The 14,071-nt window shown below is 38.5% G+C and overlaps 1 protein-coding gene across 1 annotated transcript in view; it reads left to right on the top strand.

The window, feature by feature from the left end:
- Positions 1-14,071, top strand: part of Col28a1 (collagen type XXVIII alpha 1 chain) — a 175,086-nt gene that overhangs the window by 56,900 nt on the left and 104,115 nt on the right. The window contains exons 14-16 of the mRNA XM_052173229.1: positions 2,023-2,091; positions 4,706-4,774; positions 10,361-10,429. Of these exons, the coding sequence (XP_052029189.1) occupies positions 2,023-2,091; positions 4,706-4,774; positions 10,361-10,429 (207 nt within the window). The remainder of the gene's footprint in view (positions 1-2,022; positions 2,092-4,705; positions 4,775-10,360; positions 10,430-14,071) is intronic.

Genomic DNA, 14,071 nt, shown 5'->3' with positions numbered 1-14,071 from the left:
CTGGCACTTCCTAGTTTGCAATCTAGTTTTTATGCTCATTTAAATTTTTCCCCTCTAATTAATTGCCATTAGAGCAAACTGTCATAGATATTAGACTTTTGATTAAAGTTTGGAAGTTAAAAGCTAGGTTTCCCATAAGCATTGCAGTTTAAATTGGAGTCCGTGTTAACTTTTTCTTTTAATTAAGTCTTTACTAAGTAGGCTATGTATAAATAACAAAGACCAATTTTTAAAATATGCAATGTTAGGGGGGAAATGTTCAAGACTGGGATAAAGTTGGGTGTGTTTGTTTTTGGAGATGGGGGTCTCTCTCTCTCTTTCTCTCTAGTTCTGGTTACACAGACCAGGGTTGCCTTGAACTTACCTGCCTCAGCCTCCCAACTGCTATGGTTCAGGGTAACCTCCATCACACACAGTTAATTATTTTCTTATGTGTGAATGCAAGAATATATCAAGCTGGGTCCTGTCCTGCTACTATTCTTGTGCAGAAAACATTTCTAAAGCTTTTGGCATGTGTGTTGGAATTAAAGCCCTCATGACTGACCAGCAAGTACCTTACCCACTGGCCATCTCCCCAGTGCCTAAAACTAGGAATATTCTAATTTTTATTTATTTTTTGATATATATGATTTTTTTACCTGCATGCATATCTGTATACCACATATGTGCTTGCTTTCCAAGGAGTCCAGAAGAGGGCATTGGATCCTGAAACTGGAATCGCAGACACCATGTGGGTATTGGGGATCAAACTAGATCCTCTGGAAGAGAAGCCAGTTCTCTAACCTCTGACCATCTCTCCAGCCCCCAAACAGGAGTTTTTGAAGGTCAAAAAGTTTTCCTCCTCTTGAAAAAGAAAAAGAATAAAAAAGGGAGAAAGTTTTGAAATACAATTTAAGCTATTTCTTCTAATAGACGGACTGACAATCAGTTTCACTGGCCAAGGGAGTTGTCTTTTGATAGTAGTCTATGAATTGCCCATGATCACCAAAGCCAGCACACTACGAACACAGTAGCTCACACCTGTAACTCCAATACTGTTGGGGTAGAGACAGATAGATCTAGAGGCTCACTGGGTAGCCAGCCTAGACAAAATAAGCTCCAGGTTCAATGAGAAATTGTGTATCAAAAAGTGCTGTGGAGAGCTGAAGAGATGGCTCAGCAGTTCAAAGCATGAGTCGCTATTGTGGAGATTCTAGTTCAGTTCCCACCACCCAGGTCAGGTGTCTCACAACTGCCTGTAGCTCCAGCTCCAGGGAACCCCACACCCTCATACACTAAAGCAAAATGCCCGGTTTTGATACAAGCCCTGAGTTTTTCCTTTCAGTTTTCGGTTAGTGGGTTTTGTGCCAGCCTACGTTGTCCTGAACTTGTACTGTTTTTTTCCTACTATGTGAGAAGCACTCACTTCTCCTGGTACCTTGCTAAGAGGAACCTCAAGGACTTCTTCAAACCACTGAGACTAAATGTCACGCCCACCCCCATTAGTGCTCTTATGAAGATATATGATTTATGCCTAAATTATCTCTGAATTCACCCAGCTTCAAAAATAACTTGAGTGTGTCGGGTCAGAAAGTGAGACAGGGAAGCTGATAATGCTTCTCATGCTCTCATAGGCTCATGGAGAGCTTTCTCCAGGCTCTCCCAAATTTACTCAAATGAATAAGTCTCGCCGGGCCCTTCTCCAGATCACACAGTTCTGGATTTCTTGTCTCATGACATGAGATGTATTTTCTTACCCTTATTCTGAAGCATCACCTATTTGCGGTTTTCTCTATTTTGAAGGCAGCTAGAAGCTCCTATGCCATTCAGACAGGAGGAATATTGAACCCAGTGAGGATCCTCTTAGTCAGAGCTGATCAGGATGGATTGTACTCCAAGAATTCTTGCTAAAATGGACGGAGACCAACGTGTCGCCATGTCTGTGGGAACTGAAATTAACCATTCTCTTCTGCCTCCCCTCGTCCCTTGCCACCTCCCATTCTCCTTCCTCTTCTATTTCCCATTCTCTTCTTCCCTAACCAGGGTCCCCGTGGTCCTGAGGGAGCACCAGGAGAGAGGGGCCTACCAGGAGAAGGATTTCCAGGACCAAAGGTAACAAAAGTTTTTGAACCATTAGAAAAAGTACTTTGTTTAAAACGGCCACGAATTATAAATTGTTAGAAGCTAAGTATTCTCCTGGCCACTCTAACACTATGGAGTAAAAGAATATGCAAATTTCCCCAGAACCTGAAAGCACACATGCATGAAATTTACAATTATAAAAAATAAGTAATCAGCAGACTTGCATTTCATGTAATTAGTATGTATTAATTAGAAAATTATCTTAGTTTATAGGCACCGAAGCCACATACATTTGGGTTTGGTCCAAAAGTTAAATTGCTGGGTATAGCTATGGCAACCTGTGTCTTGCCTTATTTTACTAAACACAGATAAGGAGAGTCTAACACCCCAGGCTTAACAGGATTGCCATAAACACTGTAAGAAAACTAACTTTAACACAAAGAGCAGGGCATTTGGAAAGACCTGCCTTTGACCTGGAGTTGGGAAAGCCGGTTTCCTACTGCTTTCACTACTCAATGTGTTGGCAGTTCTTTCTGTAAAGTCCCAAAATAGCAGGTACTTAAGGATTTATGAGCATTGATAAAGGTTTCATTGACTCAGCTCTGTAGTAGTCTGAAAATGGCCACAAACTATGTATAAATGATGGCTGTGGCTGACCAGTAAAACCATATTAACAGAAATAGGCAGTACAGTCTGGTTAGTGGTCTATAGTTGACCAACCGCTGGGCCACAGTCAGAGGCCACATAGAAAATAATTTTCTAAGGTACATAGAGCCCTATCCACAGAATTTCAGAATAAAACACATATTTGAAATCTTTCATTTCTAAAATCTTTCTCTGAAAGATACATGTTGAGGTACACACACAGTCCTGAGAGCCACAAGCTGCTCTCTTGTCTAAGAGTCTCTACACATGTCAGAAAGTTATAATCTATAGTTTCTTAAATATTTTGACATCTAGTGAATTTATATTTATGTCTAACATAAGCAATCTAGAAAGTTCAATTAGCCAGAATTATTTCTCTTTATATCTGTGCATGTTAAAGCAGTGTGTGTGTGTGTGTGTGTGTGTGTGTGAGAGAGAGAGAGAGAGAGAGAGAGAGAGAGAGAGAGAGAGGGCTGTAGAGATGGCTTAGCAATTAAGAATATTAGCTAGTCTTCCAGAGAACCCAGAACTTGCATGGTGATGCATGACCACATGTAATTTCAGTTCTAGGGGTTTTGATGTCGTCTTCTGGCCTCTAATGGTATCAGACATGAATATGTGGTGCACAGGCACACATGCAGGCAAATCATCACATACATAAAACAAATGATATGATAAACTCTGGAATATAACAACTCGAAGGCTCTCTACTTATCAAGGAAATGACATTGTATCTTCAGTGATACTTTAGGATCAAGTATAAATTACTGCATTCTGGGTAACAATTAGTCAGAACACTTTATTCTTCCACTAGGCTATTGATAAGAGTTTTCTATAGGTAGGTAATTTGTAATGATGTGGGAAATATGTAGCTAAATTATAGTGTTTTGGTTTTATTTCTGTCTCAGTATAAAATATCCTGACAAAAAAGCAACTAAGAGGACAAAGCTTATTTTAGCTCAACAGTTCAGGTTACAATACATCATATCACCAGGAAGTAACATCAGCAGGAGCTTGAAGGAGCTGGGCACATCAGATCCACCATCAGGAACAAAGAGAGGATGATTGCATGCATGCTCCCATGCTTATCTGTGTATGTTTTGTCCTATTTCTTTACTCGTGTACAGCTTAGGGCCCCTTTGGTAAGGAATGGTGCCGCCCAGAGTGGGCTGTGTTTTCTCACATTGACTGACTGACTTAAAACAGTCCACAAAGCCTCCACAGACCAATCCAATGTAGACAGTCCTTTGAGACTCTTTCCCAGGTGATTCTACATTGTGTCCAGTTGAAAATTCAAGCTAACCATCGCCCTATCACTACAGAGAGGAGTATGCTTATATTTTCCTACTGCTTAGGGGATGTTCTTTTCTTTTACTTGTAGTTCTAATACATTTGTTAACCTAATGTCACTTCTGATCGAGTCTTGTGCCTTTTTTTTCCCTATAGAGGGACAGAATGCTAAGACTTTATAGATATAAGATCAGGGTAAGCCAGATTAATTATGTGATTAGCATAGCTTACTCAATATTTTTCATGAATCCTCATAAACTTAGATTTTCTGTAAAGCTTTATAAATTTGAACATAAAACATTGAATCAGTAATCCAATTCCAGAAAGCATTAGAGACAACATTTTCTTAATATAACAGATTCATTTTCATCTCTAGTGAGAAAAGAGGTTTGCTATCCCTAGTCACACCACATTATTGATTGAATCTCTGATGAGATTGGAATTTAGCTCCTTTTCAGCTTGAGTGGTCATGTGTGTGTATACATGTTTTTTTGTGGATAGATACACTCCTGTTTAAATGTTGAAACTAATCTTTTCTTCTGAGTTACAAATCTTACCGTTAGAATTACTCATTTGGAATAAGCAATGAATCTGGATGCTTGATTTAAAAAAATTAATTTGTACCATAATTATCAGTAACTATAATGTAAACTCTTTGTAAACTCTTTTTTTTTCTTTGTGTACTGATATTTTTTCCAATTGCTTTTAGGGTGAAAAGGGTTCTGAAGGACCCATTGGCCCACAGGGATTACAAGGCCTGTCAATCAAAGGGGATAAGGTATTGAATATCAAGAATATAATGGAAGCTATTATGAAGTAAAATTATTTTTGACATTGCTCTTTATTAATGTACAGCTGGAATTGCATATAATATGACAAGCATCCCACACAGGTATCTGGGTAATTACAAACTAGCAAAGTGAGGTGTTTTACAATGCAGAATGAATTATGATGTGAAAATTCATATTATTTATATTTCAAATAACTTCTCACTTATTTGAGTTCTAACTTTCCATGCATCCTGTCATCAGCAATACATCTTTGAAACAAGATGTTAGCAAAAGGGGGCTGGAGAGATGGCTCAGAGGTTAAGAGCACTGACTGCTCTTCCAGAGGTTCTGAGTTCAAATCCCAGCAACCACATGGTGGCTCACAACCATCCATAATGAATCTGGCGCCCTCTTCTGGTGTGTCTGAAGACAGCTACAGTGTAAGTGTACTTACATATAATAAATAAATAAATCTTAAAAAAAGATATTAGCAAAAGATAATTCTTGGGAAAGAACTCACTGTTCAAAATATAGTGCTGGAGGGATGAAAAGGAAGGAGAAAGAATGCAATTATATTATGATCTCAATTTTTTAAAAAAAGCGCATTGACTGTAATCTATTTGATCATTTTTCTCTGTATCTATTCATCTATCACTGGGTTCTCACTCAAAATTACTACTTTTAAATGGGGCTAGAGTATGGGAATTGTTTAAGAAAAGTAGCTTTCCTGTCCATTACCAGGGACTCTCCCATCTGCCTAAGGCTAGGTAAAGGTTCTTGGTTCACTGCAGTGAGGGAGACCTACTGTGATGGAACCAGTAGCAACTCAGGACAAAGATGGAGGACTAGGCTTTCCATAGACTTTGGGCTTGTGTTGGGTGGTTTGGGGAACATTCACGAACGCACAAGCTGGCATTGGATTAGATGCTCTCAGGAGTGCAGATAATTTTATGATTGAGCATTTTAATGAGTCTCCTTTAGAAATTATGGGAAAATGGAACTGTGACTGGTTGAAAAAAAAGTAGAGGCCCACAGTTTTAGACAATATGCCAATTTTAGTCAATATCTGACCTACTCCTGAAATTTGAACAGTATTCGTTGGCCTCTGCTGGCCCATGGCTCTGTCTGGTGTTTGTGACTCCTATTCAGCCCCATAGCCTCACTGCCCAGTGCTAGCTAGGAGCAGAATTGAAGCTGGTAATAGAAACCACCAGAAACTGATCAAACCTAAAGAGCAGGTGAAAGTTTCCAAAGTTTCCAGAGGGAGGATACATACATATGTGTGTGTGTGTGTGTGTGTGTGTGTGTGTGTATTATAATTGTGCTCAGGCATTTGTGTGTGCACACACACATAAACACATGTGTACAAACACACAGCATGTGCACCCCCACCATGCACATATATACACATACATGATTAGTAGAAGAGGTCATGAATTTTAGAGGGAGTAGGGGGCACAGGAGCAATTGGAGGGGAAAGAAAATGGGCTAGAAATGATATAAGTGCAATATTCTTGGATGAAATTCTCAGAGAATAATAAAATAAATGTAAAACAATGCATGCAAAAACTAGTGACCTCATATCAATTGAGTTATTTATCTGTTAACCTCTAAGCATGACATTATATTGTTTATATTAGAATAACAACTGATTAAGATTATCCCAAGTGTTGGATTTCAGTCATGAGTGATATATTCTCTTCTGACTAATTAGCAAAATTAAAGATAAGCAGTGGTTCATACAAATTTATATATATTATCATTCTTGGTTTAAATAGCTCAGTTCCAGGTGTATCTGCAGCTGCAAGTACTTTAGAGATGTGTAAAGTTTTCTTTTTTCCTTTGAGGCTATGAGAACATGAAGGTTGTGAGCTCAGTGAATTAACCTTCCAGCTGTTACTGGGACATGGTAATTTGTGATTTCACATCTGGAATTCATAAAAAAAAAACAGAAATACCTGCAAACCATCACATAGCATAGCTTTTATTTGTTGTTCTCTTACAAATCCTACTATATCCCCTCTCCCTTCACTGGTCTTTTTCTTTTCCTATTATTTTAAGTAAAACATGAATTTCAGAAACTTTGGTGTGTGACTCAGGTGACAAAGCAATACCCCTATCTTAAGGGCTTACAAACAAACAGTTGGTTAAAAAATTAAAGAAATACTTTATTTAGATATTTTCTTTAATAAAATTTTGAATTGTTTATATCATACTGTGTAATATAAAGACATTTTCATACACACATATATGTATGTGTATATATACACATATATTATATTTTGGATACATTTCTCTTCTCTCTCCCTTCCAGTAGTTCCCTTTATGTCCACAACAGTTTTGTTTCCTCTTTCAACTCATATATACAGGATCATAGGAAACATACAAGATTTGGAAACATGAATGAAAAATATAGATATAGTATTTGTCTATCCAAGACTGTCTTGATTATCTTTGCATTATTTTCTCCAGTGTATTCACTTAAAAATATTTCTTCATTTATTAATTACTCCATGTAGTGGTCAGAGGACACCTTTGTGGATTTGGTTCTTCCTTCTACCTTTACATTGCTTCCAGGTATCAAACTCAGATAGTTAGGCTTAGGGGTACAAGTATCTTTAGCCACTGAGCCATCTTGATGACCTAGTTGCTTCCATTTTTTTTTTTTAAAGAAACTAGGGGCTGTTGTGAGCTGTTAAAAGCTAGGCTCACAACCAAAGAAAAATTCTTTTTGCAAATGATGTAACTTCATTCTTAATGGCTGAAAGTTTGCATTATGTGTGTGTGTGTGTGTGTGTGTGTGTATCACATTTTTACCCATTCTGTGCTTTTAAACATCTAAATTGGTTTCATAACTTAGTTATTACGAATAGTGCTTGAAGAAACATTGATGACAGCATAGACATTTAATTGGAAACTCTGTCCAAAGGGAACCTTTGATTTCTTTGTTGACCATTTTTGAGATTATTGGTTTTGAGTTAGGTTCTGGAGTCAGCAGACTTGAAACTAAACTACTGTCATCTGACATATCCTAAGTTATATGGGACATGGTGGGGATTCTCGAAGGTCATCTGAGAAGTACAGACATAGCAAGGAGTTATAAAGATGATTAAACTAGACAAGGCATGAAACCCACTTAGTTCAGGCCCCCTGGAGAAGGAATCAAGTTTTAAATCAGAAAAGTCTATCTTTGAATCAAAACTGGACACATTTTTATTCTAGGGCATGCTTTGACACAAGTTTAACATACTTTAATTTACATAAAGCCTGGTCCAATTATGTGATTTTGTTTATAAATAACTATTTAGCCCAAGTTGCCTTCCTATCTTTTTGAGCCAAGTGTTATTGGCATACAGACATACCTGGTCATTTACCTATTACCTATGGCTTGTTTATTGGCCACTAAAGCAGCAACATTTAGTTTTAAAACAGACCTTGTTTTGGCTGTCAAGATTCATTATCTAATCTTCTAAGAAAAGGCTTTCTAACTGGGCTTGGGGGTACATGCCTGTACTTGCAGCTATTCTAGAAGCTTAGACAGGTTGGGGGGTGGTCTCAAATTCAAAACATGACTGGACCATGGAATATACTTAAGGTTAACAAGAACTTGTGTGTCAAAATAAAAGGTATCTCATGATAGAGAGCATGCCTCACATGAATGAGGTCTTAAGCTCAAAGACAAATATCCTGATAAAAGACCCCTGCTCACCCTGATGCAGTCTAAATATCATTGCCATCGAAACAAACACAAAGCTTATTTGACCACGCTGCTCAACAGAATAGCTCTTAGTTGTTACTTGAAGACACTCACTGGAGAGATCACTGAAGCTCTCTCTTTTCTTGGTCTCTAGATAATCTTCTTAGTCCTCAATTCCATTTCTCTTACCTCTAAAGGATGGAGTTCTAGCACTTGCCTCTGACATTCTCTGTCTCTTGGTAAAGTCACCCAGGCACAGTGTAAAATACTGTCAGTATTGTGAGGGCCCTTCAATTGAAGTCCCTAATCCAGTTCTCTCCCGCATGGTATATTCACCTAGATGTCAGTTTTAGGCTTTTCCAATTCATCAAGTCTGGAATTGAGCTCCAGGTATCACACTCTCCTCTAACCTTGCTTCTTTCTTGATTTTTTTTTCCCAGTTGGAGCAAATTCTGTTATCTCTACTTTGTAAGTAACATAGGACCCAAGAACTCTCCCTGACTCCTGCTGGCACCAGCCACACTGTCTCTCCTGGAGTCCTTCGAAGTCGTCTGCTCTCCTGCATGAAACTCATCTCCAGTTTTTCTCTCTCCCTTTCTCCTTCTCCGCAGCACCCCCCCCTCCAGGAGATCCAGTGTCCTTACCACCATGTCAGTCCCTAGTAATGCCCCTACCAGGCTCACTGCCACACTTTTCTGACATCAAAGTTGTCTTCATTGACAGATTTCCCATCCATGCGGTCTCTTTGCTGTTTCTGATCCAGTGAACCATTATTCGTCTACTAGCTATTGGTTCTGTCTGAAATCCTTTCCTCATATGTCTACCTTCCTTTTCATAAATGAGGCCATCCTGCCCAGCGTTTCTAGGGCTGTTATACTTCCCTTGCTTAGGATTCAAAATAATGTGCTTTTTACCTGCCCCCTAATTGCTCTGTTCTGTAAGCTCTACTGAGGATGGAAACTTGGGTCTGTTTGGACCTAGAACACAATGAGCACTCAAAAAAAAAAAAAAAAAAAAAAAAAAAACCTTGTAGGAAGACTTGAATGGTCAATACTGTTTCTTCTAACACATAACCATTTTTTTGAGATAGGGTTTCACTATGCAACCCTGGCTGGCTGGGAACTTGCTATGTAGACTAGGCTGGTACCTGATTCACAGAGATCTACCTGCCTCAGTTTCCTGGGTGCTAAGATTAGAGGTGTGTACCACCACATCTGTCCTCCCTGGAAACTTGGACTTGTATTTTCTTAGAAAAGTTTCAATTCTTTCGCTTTTGCTTTCTTTCATACTTATTTTTTGACATATTATTAGAAGAATTTAAAAATACATTTGTCTAGTTTGTCTCTCAAATCTCATTTTCTCTCACATTTTACCATTTTATATATTTAAATATTATTGAATATTATTCCTAAGGAAAGAGTTTAGTCTTTATAATAACTTTAGATGGTTTGTGTTGTGAGAGAAATGGCAATGGCTACTAAATGTAAATTGATACAAATTCTAGTTGTTCTTATATGCTCAGTAATATTTATGCATACACATATAAATACATGTGTATAACAACAATGAATAAAAAAGCGATCATGAATTTGAAAGAGAGCAGGGAAGAGTACATGGGAAGGTAGACCAGGCAAGGCAGGAGGGAGTAAATGATGTAATTATATTATAATGTCAAAAACTACAATAGATAATATTAATTTCACTAAAGATAAACAATTTAGATAACAAAATTGAATATACCACTAATTATTTTGGTACATTTGGACTATAAATTATAAAAAGGATTAGAAGATTGGACTTTTCCATGTTGAATTTGTTTAAAGTATCAAGATAGATTCTAATCTAGGTCAGTTCTAGGCATAGGTAAATGAAGTTGTGTCTACTTATATTTTGACAGGGGGACTTGGGACCTGTGGGACCCCAGGGACCAGCGGGTATTCCTGGCATCGGAAGTCAAGGCGAGCAGGTAAGCAGTATTTGCCTTTCTCTCTTGGCACAGAACATTTCACCCCAGTCCATGTGTTTAGACCAGGCCTGCAAGCATTTGATGTTCACTTGGCAATTGAATTCCAGTGGAGTTAAAGTTCAGAATAATGCAGGAAAGTGTAACATAGTATCAGGAGGCTATTATAATTTTAGAACTTTCAAAGAATTAAACAGATAAATTATGTGTCTCTTGATGCCATGTTTTTATTTTAAGCACCCCCCCCAACCATTCACCTACCTAACTATAGCAGTACGATTTAAATAAATACCAGAATTAGGGTGATGACTTAATAAAGACATCCTTGCCAAACAGAAGCAGCCTAGGATGGGATTTCTTTATAAAGGATATGGGGCCTCTTATGGTAGGAAGAGGGAAAGGACATCCACTTGTTCAGAGCTAGAATTGCTTCTAAAGTCTTCTACTACTCGGGGAAGCTGGAAAACTGTCAAATGCGGAGCCTGGGCATCAGCACCTCTGCTATGGCTCACTCTCCGCCTTTAGCCACACACTCTCATTTAATCAAAGCCCCCAGCAAATACAGATTTATTGCCCTAGTTACAAAGTGGCAAGCACATTGGATTAAAATTTATGGCTACGGTTTGAATTGTGATGTGGCCCGAAGACTTCATAGTACTTCCTTGACCTCGAGTGATGAGAGAAGCAAAAGGTTTGAAAGTGAGGTAATCCCAAATCTCATTGTTGACCTGTAATGTCAAGTTTATTCCTAAGAATTCTTTATCATTATTACTACACATTTGTCATCCCAAGAAACAGTGAGGTTGGCGAGTACTTCTTTTCTCACCTCCTCATGCTTGGCAGAGTTCCCAGTCCAATATGCTAGGAGGATTAAGGTGCAGAACACCTCCAGGTCATTCTGTGACTAAGTATTGAGGTAATAATTAAGAGCTGGGCATTCTGGCTAATGATGAGACCAGATTGACTCACAAGACCCGCAGATTGTCTGCTGGGCCCTGCAGGGATACCTTCTGGTCCTGTGATCCTGGCAGCACTCACACATCCTGAGTTTTGTGGTTTGTTGGGGCCGAGATACAAATATGGGACTCAGATGAGTTCAAAGACAGATCAGTCTGTCCAGATGGTCTGTGGCTCTGGACCGCCCACTTGTGGCTTCCTGGACTCCTGATCCCTTTAATGCCAGTACTTGATGGGGATTGTTATTTTTTTTTTTTTTTTTTAGTTTGTTAGTATTTCTTTCTTCATTACAAAAGAAAATAATAAAAACTTATGGGCAAAATATCTTTATGGGGCTGACACTTAGTGGGTAGGAGAATTAATAGAATAATGGTGTTTGTAAACTTCTCTGCACAAAGAAAGCATTATTTACTGTTTTTAAGAGAAATATCATGAATACAACTTAAATTTAATCTCCGTTCATATAGCCTTTCATTTCTGTTCTGAGCCTTATTCTAGCACATTCTTGTGCTCACCATTTCTTCCTGCATTACTTGCTCATAGAAATATATTATGCCATTCATCTATTTATGAGGAAATTCTGTTTCTAGCAACCCAGAGACAATGTCCTTTGGATGGTCTGTAAATTTCATTATATATTTGGAGAATTTTTTGTGTTTTACAAAATAAAATAGACTATAAGTAATCTTATACAGATACATATATGGTTCTACAGATACCTATAGGTACCTATATGCTTCAGGTACATGCTATGGTATTTTGTTCCTTGTTCATTGAGTGATTCTTGTAGGTAGCTATAAAACTTAGAAAAGTTCCTTCTTAGAACTACTGTAGCTTCCCTAAGGTATGTGGACCACTCAAGTCTCATCCATCATAAAAAAAAAGGAATGATATTTGCTTTTTATTTTATATGTATAAGTGTTTCCCTACATGTATGTATGTATGCTATGTGCATGTTTATTACTTATGGAAGCCAGAAGAAGGCCTGAGATTCCCGAGGACTGGAGTTACAAATGATTGTCAGTGCCATTTGGGGACTGTGAACTTAAATATTCTGTAAGATTAGCAAGTACACTTGGTCAGTGAGCCAACTTTCCAAACCCAATATCTATATTTTTAAAAAGAACAAGCAGCTATATTGTCTAACCAAGCAAAAGGGCTGATGGTTTTTGTATTATATAAGTACCAATTAATGTGTTTTGTAAACATTGTTTCTACTGTTACAGTTTGTAGGATGCAAGCAAGCATAATTTTATTGTTTTCCTCTTGATAGTCTTTAATAATTATTCCCCAGTGGGGATCATGTCTTCTCTTTCCTGCCACTTAATGAAGTTTCCAGCTGAGCACAGACTCTTTGGAACACTTTTACGCAATGGCAGTTCTAAGGTTGCTGAATGTTGCAAATATCAAATTTAGTTTTGTACCTGGAAACAAAAATGTACCTGGTGATTGTTAACTCCCTCTTAACCTTCATTATCTGGTACAGGGTGGAGGGGATGAGGTGTTCTCTTTTCTCCTCGGCTAGAGAGAGACTTAGCAGTAGAACATGAAAGTTCTTTCTAGATTGTTTCTGTGGTACATGGCTTTTGCTGTCAGGGTTTGAGAGACACGAGCTCTGACCTCTCACCAGTGGGACTCTTTCCTTAGCTCTTTGGCCATTTCTCCTAGGATATGGATGAAAACCTTCCTCCGGCTGTACTTCCTAGCAGCCTCTGTTTTTGCTGAAGCTTTGTTCTTTCTGCTGCAGCTGTTTTATCCTCTTGGTCACCTGGACATGATTCAAAAGAGTTCCAAGCCACCTTTGTTTTCTACTTGTAATGCATTTTATCAACAGGAAGCTCTTACATGTCTCAGCTCTGACAAACTCTGGATACACAGGATGATCCCAGTCTGGCCTCTTTGAGCTACCACAGGCTATTTTAGGTTCCTCAGGACTGAGTCAGTTCTCCGTGTCCCCAAACCAGAAATCAAAGTATAAGTGTCTTCCTTGGAGTCCTCCTTCTGAGGTCAGACTAAAGGAAATCACAAGCAAACCCCTTCCCATCCTCTACAAAGAAATGTTTATGGTTGGTGAGATGGCTCAGGGGTTAAGAGCACTGACTGCTCTTCCAAAGGTCCTGAGTTCAAATCCCAGCAAACACATGGTGGCTCACAACCATCTGTAATGAAATCTGACGCCCTTTTCTGGTGTGTGTGAAGACAGCTATAGCGTATTTATAATAAATAAATAAATAAGCAAATAAATCTTTTTTTAAAAAAGAAAACTCTGTGCATACACACACACACACACACACACACAAATATGCAGAAAAAAGCTGTGGATTTGTTTAGCACTATGGAATTTCCCTTTTTATATTGAAAATTGCAAGCTGGGGCAGAGGCTGTGTTCATCAGTGTCATCAAGGGTCCAGGCATCTTCATTCTTGTTAATCTGTCTCCCTGGGAAGCTTTCTTCATCTGCATGGCTACCACATGGCTTAACCCCATCCACAGGAAGAAGAGAAAGACAGAGTACTCTTCCTTTAGAATGAATGAGTACTCGCATACATCACTCCACATGCCCATCCTAACAGCCACAGTAAGGCCAATTAACCACATCTGACTCTATGAGGGGTGAGGCAGCATGTGATTTGATTCTGTTTTTTGAGACAAGGTCTTATATAATGTAGGCATTGACTGGTCTGGAAT

This window comes from Apodemus sylvaticus, chromosome 2 (genome assembly GCF_947179515.1).
Source record: "Apodemus sylvaticus chromosome 2, mApoSyl1.1, whole genome shotgun sequence".
NCBI classification, from domain to species: Eukaryota; Metazoa; Chordata; class Mammalia; order Rodentia; family Muridae; genus Apodemus; species Apodemus sylvaticus.
The sequence above is the reverse complement of the archived record's forward strand: the minus strand, read 5'-3'. Positions and strand labels throughout refer to the sequence as shown.